The 19410-nt window shown below is 35.0% G+C and overlaps 1 protein-coding gene across 2 annotated transcripts; it reads right to left on the bottom strand.

The window, feature by feature from the left end:
• Nucleotides 1-2138: 2138 nt before the first annotated feature.
• Nucleotides 2139-19074, bottom strand: nr1h4 (nuclear receptor subfamily 1, group H, member 4). Of its 2 annotated transcripts, XM_083553222.1 has the most exons (10): nt 18879-19074; nt 17349-17517; nt 15680-16057; nt 14667-14807; nt 11247-11389; nt 8527-8625; nt 8131-8230; nt 7880-8026; nt 3451-3564; nt 2139-2571 (listed from the first exon to the last, which is right to left on the bottom strand). In XM_083553222.1, the coding sequence occupies exons 2-10, from the start codon at nt 17440-17442 to the stop codon at nt 2333-2335; spliced, it is 1455 nt and encodes a 484-aa protein (XP_083409348.1). In that variant the 5' UTR covers nt 17443-17517; nt 18879-19074; the 3' UTR covers nt 2139-2332. The 2 variants fall into 2 exon arrangements, with proteins under 2 accessions (XP_083409348.1, XP_083409349.1); XM_083553223.1 differs by lacking the exons at nt 17349-17517; nt 18879-19074 and adding an exon at nt 16840-17035.
• Nucleotides 19075-19410: the final 336 nt, after the last annotated feature.

Here is a 19410-nt window from a genome sequence, read left to right as displayed (position 1 = left end):
GTTTTGTCTGATGCTTGCTCTAAGCTCTGCTCATTTCCTGCAGCAATAGTTGCTGTCATGTGCTGCCACATTGTGGAAAGATTCCTGCTGCCTAATCATAGCTGGTTAGCCCAAAGTTTTTTTCTTTCCATTTCTTCTTTTGACCATTGCTGGTGTAATGTGAAATGGCATGACAGCAAAGCAAACTTATTCTAATAATATAATTGCATTCAATACTGCAATAACAGGCAGATGAAGGGACTCAAGTAACTCCAGGTGTCATTTTTGCTGTTAAATTATTCTTTGCTGTAATTTGTTTGATTTTTACTCTATATTTCGAAATATGGTTTGATGTAGGATCACAAAGCAAAATAAAACTGTTTTTTAAGAAGATATGTTTATTATATTAAGCAAAATATATCATATGTCAATGCCATTTAATTAAATGTAGTCCAAATAAATGCACATACCCACATGACTGTTTTCTTGGATAGACTTTTGAAAATGAACTTCCATAGACTCTTGAGCAAAAGCAGAATATTTGGTGCAACCAACACACAGCCGATACTCCTTCAGGAACGCTTATACTCACATTGTTTCCAACAGTTACCAACATTAGAAATGATTACACAAATAGAATAAGAACTAAATGTAATCAGATAATCTTGAAGGTAGGATTTATTTAGGTGAGCTTTAGGATCCCATATTGCTTTGGTTGTATAGATTTATTTAAATAGTTGTGGATTATTGACTCATTTTAAACAGATCAGTCATAACTTTAAATCCACCAGTTTAATATTGTGTAGGTCCCCTTGTGCTGCCAAAACAGCTCTTATAAATCTGTCGAGGCATGGACTTCACAAGTCCCAGTAAATTTTTTAATCCTGTAAGATACTAACCACTGCCACTGTTCACTTGCTGCTATCAACAGGTGTCAGTGTAATAAGCTAAACAGAATTTCAAGAGAAAAGTCTCCAGAGTCACTGTGGCAGAGTCTCCAAGATGCTCCAAAAAAAATAAAATAAATAAATTTTACGTTAATTTCTTTCTGATTCTACTGTTTATTTTCTTTGTAGCTTTTGTTTAAGAAGAATTTTAGGAAGAATTAATTTATTTAAAATTTTTTAAGGCATTTTTGCTTCACAGCATTATTATGCATGAGGCTTAGACTTTTGCACAGTACTGTATATGTAAATGTTTTTGTGGTGACACATAAGTACTGTAAGAGCAAACACCAGTGTTCTGACCATGCTACTGCAAATTAATTTCATAAATCTGAATTGTTTTGAGATTTTTTTTTCATTTCCGGAACTTTCTGTTTATATTACTACTACTACTACTACTACTACTACTACTACTACTACTACTAATAATAATAATAATAACAGCAACAATAATAGAGTAATAATAATAATAATAATAATAATAATAATAATAATAATAATAATAATAATATAATAGGTATTTAGATAGAAACAATAAAAGTAACACAATTTATATTATAAAATGTTATTATAAACATTTGTGCAGATGCCCATGGTTAAAAGAACAAACAAAACTAGATGCCTATAAAGAATGCAAATAAAATAAACTTCATGTAGTGTGTAAAACAATGTATTTTCAGTGTATCGAATTAGTGCTGAAGTGCATCTCAAATACCAAATTCATTTTTATCCAATTTTTCTCCCATAGTTCTGCAGTACAATGAAAAGCATTTGTTTCTCTCTAGAAGTCAGAATCTTTAAATACTAGAGGAGGGCTTGTTCCGCTCGAGTCTGTTTGCATACTGACCCTTTGAGAAAAATTGAGGAAGAAGATACTAATGTTAATCAGGAGTGTGTAGAGTGGTAAAATGGAGTGTGTCAGTGGTTGCTGCTCTACACCATGGAACTAAGATTAATTGAGTGCATTTTTTCCCTTCATGTCATAACTGCAGTAAATTGCTGTGTATGATATTTGATTGTAATATATTTAAATAATTGTTGAATAAAATAAGCACAGATGTGAGCTAAGCTGTTTAAATGTTTTTTAAGTGCTCTAGCACTGCTCGACCTGAGCTATTAAACTACTGCTATAACGCGGCCATTTCTATATACAAATCTTACAAATATTAACAATATTAACATTGGTGTAACAAGCATTATCAAAATGCACCCAAATATGAACAATCATATTTATTTTTCAATTACAGCATGCATAATTTTATTGTAAGTGTCAGATGACCATACAATATTTAATACATTCAATATTTGTACTACAGAGGAACACACCCGGTTTCTCCCAGGAAATAAATCCCTATGCAGCATAACGTTTTTTAGAATGTCTTTGCTTCCTTCCCTCTCTCTTTACAGAGTCACTGTACATCCCAGATTTCACAAAGCAGTGGATTAAACTTGTGGTCACTCATGCGCCATGACTCCAGCATTTCAGCATGGTGGTGGTGCAGAGTGCGCAGCTCGGTCAGTCGGCCCAGCAGCCGGGCAAAATGCTGTGGCTCCTGTGGGTGCTTCAGCTTGCAGACCTTCCTCAGCACCTCCAGCATGGCTTCCTGGAGCAGCTCCACAGCCTGCTGGTCCCTGATATATGGCCGATCTACCAGAACAAAAGCAATGTCAGGACTCCAATTAATTAAATAATAATCTGGTTTTCACTGTCACAAACACCATTTTAGTTCCAGTTTGTTAATTCATTCATTTATTTTCTCCCGCTTATTATGTGTTGTCCTTCTAATTAAAAGGGTGTGAGTTCAAATCCCAGCACTACCAAGATGCCCATGCTGCAAAGTTGTATAAATGTAAAATGCTCTTGATCAGCATTCTTGAGGGCATCTGCCCAATGCCTTAAAGGTAAATAAATATTTGTGCAATCAGATAAGCATAATGACGGAATACTGTATACTTGTATCATTTCACCAGTTTTTATTTCTGCATTTATTTGTGGCACAGTCTTAGATCCTGGAACCAACTGTATGGTTTGCATCATTATAGCAGTGTAGCTAATTCAGACAGTAGCAGATATTTATCCAAATCTAGGACACACATTGAAAGCATTTAAACAGACTACAATGGCAAACATAATATTTCTGACTCAGCTCAAATCCACTAGTCTCTATATGCAGATTTCTTGAGCTCAAATGTATTCAAGATATATGATTAATCCCCCCACCCCCTATTTATCATGAACTATTCCAAAAAACTCCTTGAATGGAATGTTGTGTAAATGGAAACCTTTCCATTTTATCCACAGGGCAATCAATAACTAGTCAGATACTGTAAATATGTGGCAGTACAGGGTTTTAGAAAGCTTAAAAAACCATAAAACAACAATTGATTAATAATGATATTTCTCCAGTGTTTCCCACACAATGAAATACATCACAATTGTTAACCTCCCGATGATACAGTTCTGGAGGAAGAAACTGCAGCAGAGCCATTAATGACTCTCTAAGTTGCATGATAGGCTTTTACACACCTGGGGAGAGAATAGTAATGGCTGTGAGGAGAGCATGTTCCTCTTGCATCATCTGCAGCTCCCCAATACTTTTATAAAAGTTGAACATGGGGACAATAAACTCCTCCGATATTCCTGTGGTGCAAAAAAAAGGAAGAAAAAAGCAAGTAGACAGGCGGTTAATACAGTGATGTGCTCAGGGAAGCATGGCTTATTTCCTAACTAATAATTGTTCAACTTGGCCTTCCATAAACATGTTTAAGCCTCACTAATACATGAAACGAGCTTTTAAACAGGGCAGTAAAAAAAGTGTAGACACGATGTGTTACACATTTTTATTTGAGTTACATTGAGATTACGTAGCATTCAGTATGTAATTGTTGCAACTGTAGATTTTGAGTTGTTTCTAGAGAAGCCCCGAGGTAGGAATATATTTACGTCATCAAGAACACAAAGCAAAACACCAAGGAGTAATAAAACCAAGAAAGCAAGAAGATATGAAATTGCATCCTGATCTAGTTTGAATATTTTCAGGGTTAGAAACAAGTCAAATACAATTCTAGGTGTCTAGCAAATCGTCTAATCAAGTAAAAGCCCAATTTGTTTAACTGTTTTCCACACACTTGTTTATAATCTCTAAAGACTGCTGTGGGGGGAAACATCAGAACATCATCAGTGTCTGAAACACACACATAAGTCCATTTTTATTTGTTGCATTCCTCTGTTTTCCACATGATTGGTGAGTGTACCTTATTTTGTAAAAGTAACCCATTATTATATGCTGTTTCATTAGACATTGTTGTGAATTAAATTAAATGTCAGACATGCTGGGCAAAAATAATAACACTCTTACCATTTAAAATGTATTATTATTATTATTATTATTATTATTATTATTATTATTATTATTATTATTATTATTATTATTATTATTTTAAGATAAAGTAATGATGTAGTCTTACACCATTATACTGTAATACTTAAGAACAAAGCCTCCACTAGGAGGCAGTGTCATCCATCACATACAAAAAACAGAGGCACCTGTTTCACTAAAATTACACAATTCATTTACAGGTTGTTTTCAGAATGCATAATATGTGCTTGTGTGTAATGACTTAGTTATGACTTTCCAAACAAATTACATTATATTTTCTCTCAGCACATGCAGCCTGTGTGTATAAAGCAATATTTACTAAAAGACTAAATGTTTGAATTTAAAAGCTAATTGAAAAAGTCTTTGAAACAAGATTGTTGCAAATCGGTGGGAGCCATAAAAAAAAAGCTTCTGACTGAATCCAATGTTCACATGCACAGCTGCGTGTGTTTCCACATTCAGTGGGATTCTCAGAAACACCCATCTATTCGAAGCTTGTTTTGAAGGGTTCGTCTGCTTTGTGCGAGGTCTTTGTCTTCATCGTTATCATTGGCGTAATTATTATTCTTTGTTGGCTACGAGAGCCGAGAGCCCTATTTTGATGTAAAGCATTCAGCATGAAGAGCCAGGAGACGATCTCTCTTTCGAATGAGCCAATCAGCAGAAACCTCTCAGTGAAAGGTCATTATATACTGTGAAGTGAAACTCAGTTTAGCTCTTTGGGCGAATTGGTGTTTTCAGGGTTTTTAATATTTCAGAATGAACACAGAAAAAAAGATTCTCATAAAAGAAAACAAAATGTATACTAATGGCCCTGGATGCTATACCTTAGCCAGAGAGTTGTATTTAAATTTATGTATTTATTTTTTTTAAATATGCAATTATTGCTAGATTTGATCATTAGATATCCTTTCAAAACCTTTCAGATTGAGGGATAAGATTTGACACCAGCTTTCCCCAAAGAGATGGATGGTGAAAAAGTCTCTGCACACACAGGCACATCAGAGACCCTTCAAACCAGAGAAATGTCAGGAGTGCAGAGAGGCAGAGAACGAGACAATAGACCTCTCGATGTTTAGATAGAGAACAATGGCCTCTTTAGACAGGGGCGTTCTTTTTCTCTTTAGATGGCCTTTGGTGTGAATATTTCTGAGCACTTACAGAGGGACAGAATGACAGTTTTTTTCTGCAGCGCATTCACTGTATAGAAATATCCACAGCCCGGAGATGACAGCGCTCCATCAACCACTAAACCACTGACAAACAATAAAATGTGATGTTTAAATTCAACCGATTCAGAGGTGGAAAAGCATTCTGCTGCACTTTTTAAGTGAGCTTCAACACAAATAGGTACTTATTTACTGAGGAAAATGAAGCACGGATTGGATTCAACAAATCCGCATTTAATTTATGACTTGACATCAAAATGAGCTTCGATTCAAACACAAATGATAAATCAGTTTAGGCTCCATTGGATGCAAGCTCCTTCCAGAGAATCCCTTATTTACAGGTCATGTGGTGTACAAAGTTACCTTCATGTACATGCAAAAACACTGCCAGATCTTTGTATGTTTTGTGATAGTGAGCCAAAACACAGCAGGCTATCAAGATTCAATGAAAATCAGACAAATATAAAAACTTTCCAAAAAAGAAAGAAATGAAAAATGGGGAAACATAAAATTCAGTCAAACCAAGTCCAAGAATTTGGATTTGAGTCTGAGATTTCTAAACATAAATAGGAAAAGACAGTTATTAAAGTGTGCTTTTTTATTTTATTATTTTTTTTATAAATAATGAAGAAAATTGATTAAATTTTTTACGGCACCTATGTAAAAGTAAGTAAAATATAAGTAAAATGAACTGAAGGCAGATTCAGTTTAGTTCAAACCAAACAAAAAAAAACATCTTTTTTGATTTAGTATTAATATGAAATTACATTCCAACTTCAAAATTCCACCAGTCACATTTATATGAAGGTCAGCACTTTATAACTCTTTACACAAATGTGCCTATTGCTCAACTAAAGGACTAATGAACTGATAAATATCCACGTCTGCATCTCTGGCTTACATTTACAAATGGCATGTTGACACCTACCCCCATTATCTGTATTTTCTGTGGGCAACTTTATCAACACCAAAGACTGCATTTTTGACGAATAAGGGCTTATATCTGAATGATATAATCAGGAATTTAATATTCATATGACAATGATGTTTTAAATACTTCGTCATAATAAAAAAAGTTAATTTTCCTGATCCATGACTCAGGCTTGACTAATTTTGTCAGGCTATCTATCACACTAGACATGTGTACAGTACATTCCACTACCATTTACATGTCGTTACTTTCCTGAACACTATGAATGTTTATGTGTAGTAACAAATACTAACATGTTTAGGGTGTATTTATAAAATACTGTTTAACAACTCTTAGGTCACTTTGCAGGGACTGAGCAGAAACAAATAACTAGTATTATATTAAAAGTCACCAGAATGATCTACTACTGAATAATAAGACTGAGTCGTTAATCAATGAGAACACCAAATTAATAGATTTGTACTAATTACCACCATAGATATTAATAATAATAATTATATAATAATAATAATAATAATAATAATAATAATAATAATAATAATAATAAAAAAAACAATAATAATTATTATTATTATTGCATTAATTGCATAACAACAACAACAACAACAACAACAACAACAACAACAACAACAATAAATATAATAATAATAATAATAATAATAATAATAATAATAATAATAATAATAATAATTATAGTAATAATTATAATAAAAATTATAAATAATTATTATATTTTATTATCATGCTTATTATTAATTATTATTATTATTATTAATATTACTATTACATTACTATGGAAAAAGGAGATATATATATATATATATATATATATATATATATATATATATATATATATATATATATATATATATATATATATATATATAGAGAGAGAGAGAGAGAGAGAGAGAGAGAGAGAGAGAGAGAGAGAGAGTAAATTTAGAAAGTATTCAGACCCTCTTCTCTTTTTTCAATTTTGTTGTGTAGCCTGAACAACAATTAATAATGAGCAAGGCACAGATCTGGGGAAGGCTATAAAACATTGCTGCTGTATTAAAGATTCCCACGAGCACAGTGGCCTCCATAATTCTCAAATCAAAGAAGTGTGGTACAACCAGGACTCTTCCAAGAGCTGGTCACCGAGCTAAACTGAGCAATATATATACACATACACACAATGCAATACTGTACATTCAGCATGCCACTGTCCTCTTGAACCTCTATATATGATACTATGCACAAATTTCCACCTTGACTTGCAAATGAGAAAACCTACTATAAATACTAGTTTGTACATTATTATTAGATGGTTCATATATTTACATAAATCTGTCTGTCGTATCTCCCAAGCGGTATATATAATTAATTAAAATGTCATGATATCAATCTTTCGAAGTTCATAATGGTAATAAGTGGTACAATATTTTACAGATATGATATAAGTCTTATATAGGAATGTTGTGCATGGAATCCTACCACTTTTTCTTATTCGCTCTTCCAGCACCTCTGTGTGTCCATGAGGCATCTTTCTTGTGAAGGCCTGGGCTGAACGCAGGAACATGGCCTCAACTGCTGACCCCTTTAGTAAAGCGATCTGATCCTCATGGTCCAGAGACTGGAAACCTGCTCACAGATCATAAAGAAGGTACTACAAGAATCTTTCTGAACCAAAAAATTACTGTTGACTAAATTTGTTCTGTTAAAACTGTATATCTGAGTATCCTGACCTGGGATGTTTTTTGTAAACTCGACCAGGACCTGAACATGGCTGGTTGCCATCTCGGTCAATAGAAGGAAGTTCTCCTCTGTGCTAAACTGTTCTTGGAGCTGTGAAAAGTTGGACACTTAAGCAAATGACTACTGTAGATGTTTTATAGAGGGAAGAGCTGTTAACAGGGCTTACATAACCATTCCCTGTGGCTAAACATTTACTCAGCATGGGATAGGCTCTGGAGTTGTTTTCTGACTTCAACAGAAGCAGGTTCATGTCTTAAATAAATACATTTAATAAATGCTGGAAGAATGCAGTTTATAGGTGTTAAGTTCACGCACAATTCACTGTATGGTTTTAGTGTAATTCATTAATGGAATATAAAATATAATATAAATCTAAAACAAAGTACCAGTTTCTTGGCCATATCAGGAGGAATACGATGTTTGTTGTAGGCATCAAGAATATAACTTAGTAAAGCCTGCTGGTCTTGATTTAGTTCCACTTTTTCCTAAAATGAATAAAAAGACAATCAAAATAAATTGCAGTATTTAATATAAGCAGTGGAAGAATCATTTTCCAAAACAAACATTGCTACAAGGAAGTTAGTGACTAAATTGCACCTTGTTAATGATTCATTAATAAAGTTTATAACTTGTGACATAGCTTTAAACCTAGATATTTGTGTATGTGCATCTGCTTGTGTGTCTATTTAACATACCCTTAAATGAGAGATCACATTAAATAGTTAAGTTTTTTTTTTTATTTCAAGTCGTATGTTATTGGAATGAATTTGCATATAAAATACAGAAGTGGAAAGTAAGAATTACATTTGCTTGAGTTACTGTAAATAAGTAGTTTGACTACTTTTAAAAATAGTTTTTTTAACTTAAATGTGTTGTGTTTAAAGTATTGTATAAAGGTAAATTAAAATTATATCTATTATTGAGCTAAAAAATTGATAAGTAAATATAATACGAGTGGGAAAAAAATCGTGTCCGGAAAACTACTGCACTGATTCGTTGATGGGCAGAAAACACTAAAGTAACAAGAAAGAAAGATGGAGATGGACAAAACAGACACCAGTAATGCAGACTCAGCTGAAAGTGAAATGCCATCCAATTGAAAGTTGTTCAAAGCACGTGCTCACTGTCTGAATTCTGAGTCTGCATTTGTGATTCTCTCATTACCATAAATAACATAATAACAACAGATTGTTTTTTTTATGCGACAGGGCATAACTCACATTAGACTCAATTTATGGTCTGTAGTGTTTTCACATCCATTTATTATTTTATTTATTGTTATTGCACTTTAATTTGTAAAGATGTAACTAGTTTGAGATTTATATCCCCTTGTACTTTTTGAGCTACACTAGAATCCCCCACCCGTGCTGCTAAAAAAAAACCTGTAAATTTTTCACTGAGTAAATTTTAAATGCTACTTTTTACTTAAGTAGATTTTTAAACTTGTATGTACAGTGAGGAAAATAAGTATTTGAACACCCTGCTATTTTGCAAGTTCTCCCACTTAGAAATCATGGAGGGGTCTGAAATTGTCATCATAGGTGCATGTCCACTGTGAGAGACATAATCTAAAAAAAAAAATCCAGAAATCACAATGTATGATTTTTTAACTATTTATTTGTATGATACAGCTGCAAATAAGTATTTGAACACCTGAGAAAGTCAATGTTAATATTTGGTACAGTAACCTTTGTTTGCAATTACAGAGGTCAAACGTTTCCTGTAGTTTTTCACCAGGTTTGCACACACTGCAGGAGGGATTTTGGCCCACTCCTCCACACAGATCTTCTCTAGATAAGTCAGTTTCTGGCCTGTCGCTGAGAAACATGGAGTTTGAGCTCCCTCCAAAGATTCTCTATTGGGTTTAGGTCTGGAGACTGGCTAGGCCACACCAGAACCTTGATATGCTTCTCACAGAGCCACTCCTTGGTTATCCTGGCTGTGTGCTTCGGGTCATTGTCATGTTGGAAGACCCAGCCTCGACCCATCTTCAATGCTCTAACTAAGGGAAGGAGGTTGTTCCCGAAAATCTCGCAATACATGGCCCCGGTCATCCTCTCCTTAATACAGTGCAGTCGCCCTGTCCCATGTGCAGGAAAACACCCCTAAAGCATGATGCTACCACCACCATGCTTCACAGTAGGGATGGTGTTCTTGGGATTGTACTCATCATTCTTCTTCCTCCAAACACGTTTAGTGGAATTATGACCCAAAAGCTCTATTTTGGTCTCATCTGACCACATGACTTTCTCCCATGACTCCTCTGGATCATCCAAATGGTCATTGGCAAACTTAAGACGTGCCTGGACATGTGCTGGTTTAAGCAGGGGAACCTTCCGTGCCATGCATTATTTCAAACTATGACGTCTTAGTGTATTACCAACAGTAACCTTGGAAACGGTGGTCCCAGCTCTTTTCAGGTCATTGACCAGCTCCTCCCGTGTAGTTCTGGGCTGATTTCTCACCTTCCTTAGGATCATTGAGACCCCACGAGGTGAGATCTTGCATGGAGCCCCAGTCTGAGGGAGATTGACAGTCATGTTTAGCTTCTTCCATTTTCTAATGATTGCTCCAACAGTGGACCTTTTTTTACCAAGCTGCTTGGCAATTTCCCCGTAGCCCTTTCCAGCCTTGTGGAGGTGTACAATTTTGTCTCTAGTGTCTTTGGACAGCTCTTTGGTCTTGGCCATGTTAGTAGTTGGATTCTTACTGATTGTATGGGGTGGACAGGTGTCTTTATGCAGCTAACGACCTCAAACGGGTGCATCTAATTTAGGATAATAAATGGAGTGGAGGTGGACATTTTAAAGGCAGACTAACAGGTCGTTGAGGGTCAGAATTCTAGCTGATAGACAGGTGTTCAAATACTTATTTGCAGCTGTATCATACAAATAAATAGTTTAAAAATCATATATTGTGATTTCTGGATTAATTTTTTTAGATTATGTCTCTCACAGTGGACATGCACCTACGATGACAATTTCAGACCCCTCCATGATTTCTAAGTGGGAGAACTTGCAAAATAGCAGGGTGTTCAAATAACTATTTTCCTCACTGTATGTAAAATAAAAAAAAAAAAAAAAAAAATGTTAAATTCTACACACACTTTTAAGGTTTTTGTTGTGGATGTGACCTGCTTAGCATCTCCACTGTCGCCCAAATCTGTATCATCTCCTGCACAGTCTTCCGATGAGGCCTTGGGGTTTTTCCTGAGTCGCTTTGACTTACACTGGATCTCTGTTAGCAAACCTGGGCAAAACATTCCAATTATACCATATCATATCATGAAGAACTATGTAAATATGTTCAATGAAAAGACATCAGTATATTTTTGTTTATATTACATACAGTACTAAGGCGTTAATGCAGTGGTGCGTAAGTATGCACATAATATGTACTTAGCTCTAATGATAGTGATTTACCATGTACTGTCTTAAACAGTTTGCCCTTTGCCCCTTATCTGTATACACAGACTATAAATGTCCTATAAGATTTTTAATGGGATCCATTTGGGTTCCAGTTTAGGTTTTTTTTTAATCCAAAATGTTGACTGTTTAAAACATATTGTTTCATAAATTATTAATATACTCCAAAAACACCCTATGTAATTTCCAATACATTTCCCATAACAAGACATGATATTTTTTTCAATAACATACAAGCAGAGTTTTAATAAGATGCTGAAAATCATATAAGAACCTAAAAAACAAATCTTCAATGTTTAAAAATATGCTATGAATCAAATAAGGTTCAAAAAGATGAACTCAAATTCCAATACAATTTCACACAGCTAGTGTCAGTTAATTATAATTGAGAAACAGAGACAGGACATGATGATTTGTATCTTCTATAGTTACTCGGGCAAATAAACAATGCATGACCTGTAGACAGAGAAAGAATCCCCATATAATAGCAGTGTGAAGAAATCTCACTATTAATGTTGTTGGCTTATTTAGCAAAAGGGATATATCTTACATTCTGACAAATTGTGATATTTGTGTATATCGTATGAGTTAAGTTCAAGCTCAAGTTTATTAATTTTATAAGTTTATTTCTATAGCGCTTTTGACAATGGACATTGTCTCAGCTTAACAGAATGAAGAAAGTAATATAAGTGAATTATGTGTAATAATTAATGGGTTAATGGGCATATTGCCCTGTGAGAATATTATATTATTATGATAGGGAACTATATTCGATAATCTTTTGAATAAAATTTTATATTACATGTTTTAGCAGGAAAAAAATTCTAGCTTAAGATAACGAATGTGGAAACTTTGTGCTCAAGATTCATGGATGCAAACATTTTAGCATGGGGATTCCAAAGAAAACAATGAATACTACCTATCCACACACCACTACACCAGTGAATTAAGAGGAACAACTAAACACTGTAACGAACTCACTGTGATGACTATTATAAACATTTCCTCTCAGCATGGCATCCACATCCACTTACATTAACACAAATCTGTATTTTATTTTCACTAAGGATATCTGGGACATGCAAAAAAAAAAGTAATAGCCAAAGTCTGATGAAGATTTTATATATATATATATATATATATATATATATATATATATATATATATATATATATATATATATATATATACAGTACAGACCAAAAGTTTGGACACACCTTCTCATTCAAAGAGTTTTCTTTATTTTCATGACTATGAAACTAACACACTGAAGGCATCAAGGGCTATTTGACCAAGAAGGAGAGTGATGGGGTGCTGCGCCAGATGACCTGGCCTCCACAGTCACCGGACCTGAACCCAATCGAGATGGTTTAGGGGTGAGCTGGACCGCAGAGTGAAGGCAAAAGGGCCAACAAGTGCTAAGTATCTCTCGGGGAACTCCTTCAAGACTGTTGGAAGACCATTTCAGGTGACTACCTCTTGAAGCTCATCAAGAGAATGCCAAAAGTGTGCAAAGCAGTAATCAAAGCAAAAGGTGGCTACTTTGAAGAACCTACAATATGACATTTTTTTTCACACTTTTTTGTTATGTATATAATTCCATATATAATTCCACATGTGTTAATTCATAGTTTTGATACCTTCAGTGTGACTCTACAATTTTTATAGTCATGAAAATAAAAAAAACTCTTTGAATGAGAAGGTGTGTCCAAACTTTTGGTCTGTACTGTATATATATATATATATATATATATATATATATATATATATATATATATATATATATATATATATATATATATATATATATATATATATATATATAAAATCTTACTTTCTTTGGTTTGAACAGTATGTATTGACTTAATTGGCTTTGAAGAAATTGCCCCCTCAGTGCAAAAGAAAAGACTCTAGGAAAAACTTTGGACAGTTTCCAGGCCAAATTAGCGACTGTTTGACTGGGCACGCAGTGCGAACAGGTTGAATGTTGAATGCCTGCTGCCTGCAAAATTTATATAAACTTTAATGCATTATTCATGGGCAACAGGAGCTGAGTACGGCCTGCTCTTCACTCTACCTGACAGCTTCATCCACTGCAGCATGACTAATTATGCTTCATCACTGGGAAGCCCATAAGAATGCACGGATCCTGCCCTTACTGCTAGCTGTTCTGTCATTCCATTAAAACTCAACATTCATGCACACACTCAGTGGGCCTTCTTAGCTCAATCGAATCATGGCTGAATCCAACAATTTTGATTATTTCTTTGGATACTTTAAGGTTCTTAGTTTCCTCCAGAGGTTCAAATTGATGATACTTAAAATGGATATAGAGAGATGAATCAAATAACCGATAAGTTGTATGTGTAAACTTAAACTATATAAGCATTAGATATATATTTTTCACTAATTGGAGACGGATGATCCGCTAATCCCCTAATAGGAGAAGCTGAAGAAGAAAAAGAAGAAGAAGATATATTTTTCATTTTTTGACAAAAGTGGTGCATCTCGTAGTGCTGTCCCTTAAAAGCTCTGGGTTCCTGGTTTGAACTTGAGCTCAGGTTACTGTCTGTGCAGAGTTTTGTTGCAGAATTTTCTTGCAGTGTTGCTGTAGAATTTATCCGAGTTCTCCTATTATCTCCCACTTCCCAAAAATCATGCTGGTAGTGTGTCAGCTACTTTAAAATGCTGTGTGTGTATGGTGCCTTGTGATAGACAGTGTTCACACCTTATGACCACTGCATCCCTGACCTGAATAGTTGTTACTGAAGAAGAATGAAGTAATTGCATCTCCATACAGATTTTTTATTTGTAATTGAAAACTAGCCTTTATATAAGCCGTTTTTTTTAATCATAGCTACACTTTTCAGGGCTGTCAGGCTTTCTGTCTGTCAGCTGCATTGTATTCATTCCAGAATCTGCAATAATCACTATCTGTATGATCTCAGACGATGTCCAATGTCTGACTGTCAGTTAGTGATATGGTGGTATAACATATTGTTATGAGGTAGAAGTAAGCAGTTGGGGTACACTGTGGCTAAACTTCTCTATAAGAGTTACACAGGAGTGTTTTTTGTTCTTGTTACATTTGTTGTACTTACATTCTGCAAGCATTCCCATCTCCTTGCATTTACGGAGTCTGCACTCTTGGCATTTTCTGCGCATGTACATGTCCATCTCACAGTTTCCTCCACTTTTACACTTATATACTGCATTCTTCGTTATGCTTCTTCTGAAAAACCCTGCAAGGAAGCAACAGATGCAGATGATATTATAAAACTAGTGTATGCAAGTGTTTAAGATGAAGCATTAGATGACTAACTGCCAGGTGTTGCATTAAGTGATACATATTTGTAAGATAAGACAATAGCTTGAGACAACAAATGGATGCGGCTTCTATATGACCTTGACAATGTTTCCTTTAAATGATTAGTGTGTTTCAGTGTAAGTTACACACGATGCACTAACTTAGTTCCAGTTCATGCCTAGTTCCAGGCATCAGACCTCCACAGTCCAATGCTTCTTGGACAAGTAATTACACATTCTAGCATGAGCTGATGAACACAATGACACACATTAACAATGCATAGAAGCACAAGTCTCCAGTTGCCTGCGTCATTATTCAGCAGAAAGCTGAGAGGGAACCAAATCTAGACTGGGCGTGAGGGAACATCAAGCCTCTGGGACTTGGAGAGTACAGCCCAGTGGCTGCCCTTTGGGCATTGTCCATGCACAGGTGGAATTACACTGGCAGTCATTCAGCCAAGGCTTTTTCAAAGAGCTAAAATTGGATCATGGGTTTGCGTGTCATATACTGCATCATACTTATAGTGGCTGGGTTACTGTCTCAAATGTGCTTTGAAGATGTACTAGGATGATGCATTTAGTACAAGTGAGGAATTTCATGGAATTGGAACTGGTTGCTGATATAAACACACATGCACATTTGTCATGATACTATTAACAGGATGTCAACAGATAATACAGCAAAGTAAGTGGAATACAGAGAGTCTATAGTGGTAGACATCCAAAGATTCTTAAGCTTTTTTGAAATACAGCAACATACTTTATGCCATAATCTCAACTCAAGCCAACATAGAAATCCTCTGTTCACCTTTACATCCTTCACATGTGAGAGCATTATAGTGGTATCCTGAGGCTTTGTCCCCACAAACTACACACAGTTCCTCTCCTTTGAGCCTTCCTGAATGGACAGCATGTCTGGGTCTTTTATACAAATTGGGAACAATTGGGGTTTGCTCCTCGATCTCTGTGTCAAAGCTCCCCTCCACAGGGCCTTTCCTCAATTCCAGCATGGGGGACGGTGAGCACCACTCCTCTGTACTGTACTGGGGATAGTAGTGCTGATTGGAGTAGAATGATGGCGAGGACATGGGTTGCTCCATTGTGGAGTACTGCATGCCTGGATAGCTGCCGAAAGGCAAGACCTCCTGGTCCTGAAGCAGAGGGCTGCTTTGCTCTGCCAGAATATCTGAAAGAGGAGGAGACAATGGCAGGCTTTCAGTTTAAGCATGTCATCAAACTACTCAAGCTCAAGTTAACAGCATGGAGATACAGTAGGCACACAGTGTTAATGCACCCTACGCTAAAGCAGCAATTACAAAAACTACAACAAACAGTACTACCGTTACCTTTCCACTTAAACAGTGGCAACATTTACGACCGCACAGTACAGTTTTAAACTGATTTGTGCAACTATGTGCAAAATATGAATGAATATGAATGAAATGGCTTGCTTGATTTTACACAAATAAAGAAGAGAAGGTATTAATACTAACCCCATTCATAAACCTAACCTTAATATTTATATAGGACAAATTTGCTAGTACCAGAGTATGTTTTAAGAGTTATAAAACAGCTTTAGATATAAAACTGACATTTTGGACTCTGCTCAATCATAAATAATTACTCATACGAAATGTATGCTGACACCTCAATTGATATTAATATGGCTACATGAGTCAACTGTGTGTAATATAAAAAAGTCTATATCTATTTAAAGTGACAGCATTTTTCTTCACTTAAATTTTTTTTAGTCACCCAGCACATGTTTATTTTAACACAAAAAAATTTGGTACACTTAACCTTTACACTATATGCAGTATTAACATTACACATGCTTATACAGTATAAGTTATACCGTATAAATTATATTATATATTATATATTATATAGCTTTTTTATAAAGTAAAAAATAAATTACATTCGACCCCTATTTCTATTTAGATTCTATTCAAGACATTGTGTACCAACCTGAAGTCTTTTTCTGCCCCATGAACATTTCAGCAGAACCCAGTTTGCTCACCAATCATCTGCCTCTTGGCCAAAAACTGACTTACAGAGAACATTTTTTTTCAATTCATCATTGTAACTCCTTCTTTTTCCCTGCTAGAAAAGAACTCTCCTTTCATAAATCCTAGCCCCTCCAGGATGACTTAAATCTTGACTCAAGAGTGCCAAGGGGAACAAAGGTTGCCACGGTTGCTTATTAACCTGACAGGTCCCATTTATATATCTATTACATGGAGCTGGATTGTAAAAAGCAGTGTAATTTTCACAAATGATTTTCAGACAAACTGCTTGCTGATAGGGGGAAAAGAAAAGATAATGCATACACCTATTTATAATTTAGTACAGTTAGAATGAAAGCATTAGCAGCACCAATATTCCCAAAAGCCTGAAATTTGTTATTATCGTTGTTTGATCATCACTTGTTATATATATTACTATCTGTGTGTTCCTTATTAAAGTTACCAACTTACCAAAGAAGTGCGATCCCTCTGGCAGGGAGAAGCCATCATTTGGCATCTGCAGAGGTTCCACAACATTGACATCAGGGCCTACCCACTCATTCATCCAGAAGCCTATGTGTGGCCCTAGGGCCAAAACGCGTTTGATTCCTCAATGCAGAAAGAGATGATGGGCTTAACCCTGAAGTAAAAACAAATTTAAACAAGGGCACAAATAACATAAAAGGGCTAGACATGTGTACAGACTCTTAGGCAATTGTTCAGAAGAAGAATTGATCAAATATTAATAATGCTAGAAGTTATACTGAATTCTTTAGAAAAATGTTGTTCAAGAGCTGTGTAAGCAGTGTAATTATTGGAGGTAAATTAAGTAAGTTTCTCTGAACAATTCCCTGGACTTTTACAGCTTCTTTTACATCAAATTAAAGTAGAATATTATAATTACATGCTGTCAATAAAATCACCTCAACATTTCGATTACATTACATTACCTTTATTAGATATAATAAGCCATGTTTTATGTATTATACATTCATATTTCAGTACAAAAGGCCATATCCAGAGAATGTATATGTATGCCATTAAAGGAAATATGATCTCGAACAATAGGCAATTGTTTTAGATTTAAAGGCCAGACATTATCTACAGAAACAGAAGCTGGGAACCAGTATACCAAGAAGATATGTATAGGCCTAAATAATAACCGATTATCCGATTTCCTTGAATCTATTTGACAAAGTACTTAAGCGAACTTCAAATATTAAAATATGATGCAATTAATTACAAATAATCACAAGTAAGAAATAAAATGTTTTAGTAATGTGCCATCATGGGTCACCAGAGCATCTGAGATAAAAGAAGAAGTTGTTCAGTCTTTTGGTCAAGCTTGTTATAAATGTTGTGATTCTAAATAGCAACTACTGCAGCATATTGCTTGTACTTGTAACTGTAATAAAATTATATTTGTCTCATACTCAAACTAAAGTTTATGTATAGGTTATGTGTATATATATATATTTTTTTAGGTTTGTTTTTGAAAATACAGATTTTTAGGGTATTTAGGCTGAAGTTTTTAAAAGAGATTTTAAAAGGTATTGAGGTTGATTAAAGCTGAATATGAACTGCAGTTAAAACTGAGCACACATGCATTTAATTAATCATAGATGTGTCAAATCTTTCAGCTTTGGTAGTTTCTGTCAAGTTCCCATTTTTCTAAAACATGGCTAACCTCAGTAGTTTCTATAATTTACATTTACATTTGCGGCATTTAGCAGACGCCCTTATCCAGAGCGACGTACAAAAGTGCTTTGAGTCTCTAGCAATAAATAAACCTACACTGGTACGCTAGACTACAAACTTAATATAAATATAACTCTTGAATTCTACAAAGCAAACTAATAATGTTGTTAAAATATCATATACCGTTAAAAGTTTGTAATATTAATACTCCTTGAGGGTTGTAATACAACTGTGCTGTTAGTATGCTAGTGAGCATGCTATCGATAATTATTTTAGTGAAAGTATTAAAAAATATTTTCTTACCTTCTTTTTGTTTTTTTGGGTTGATCTCTACTTCCAGTTTGCTTCACATAACATGTAGTCCTTTGAATGTCTGACAAATATTTGGAATCATCAGTATTTGGATATAGACAGATAGCGGTCTCTGGGCTAGTGTGGACAAATCAGGTCATGGGGAAAAGGGACAGTAGTTATTAATTAAACTCTATCTGTCCTTTAGAGCTAATAGTCCTCCTCCTGCCCCATATATAGTAGGGGATGATGCTTCTCCCATCATCCCCTAAAGCTTGGCTGACATCCCCAAAATATAGCAGCACCATGGCCTCCCTAGATAACAAAGCAGCATAACCTACTCCCAAGCAGAGACCACACACAGGCATGATTACATTCATGCATTCAGCATTCTGACTTACCAAAATATCTCTACTCAGTCTGTCTTTCATTGCTCTGGTATAAATTCATCAGAGAGCACATCGAGGTGAAGTTTAGCATCACTAGGACTCCTCAGTCCATGTTTTTTAGAAGTGGACACAGAACACATTTTTCATTATGGGAA

Source organism: Silurus aristotelis, assembly GCF_946808225.1.
Source record: "Silurus aristotelis genome assembly, chromosome: 10".
NCBI classification, from domain to species: domain Eukaryota; kingdom Metazoa; phylum Chordata; class Actinopteri; order Siluriformes; family Siluridae; genus Silurus; species Silurus aristotelis.
Note: the sequence above shows the minus strand (reverse complement) of the source record. Positions and strands in the feature narration are given on the sequence as shown.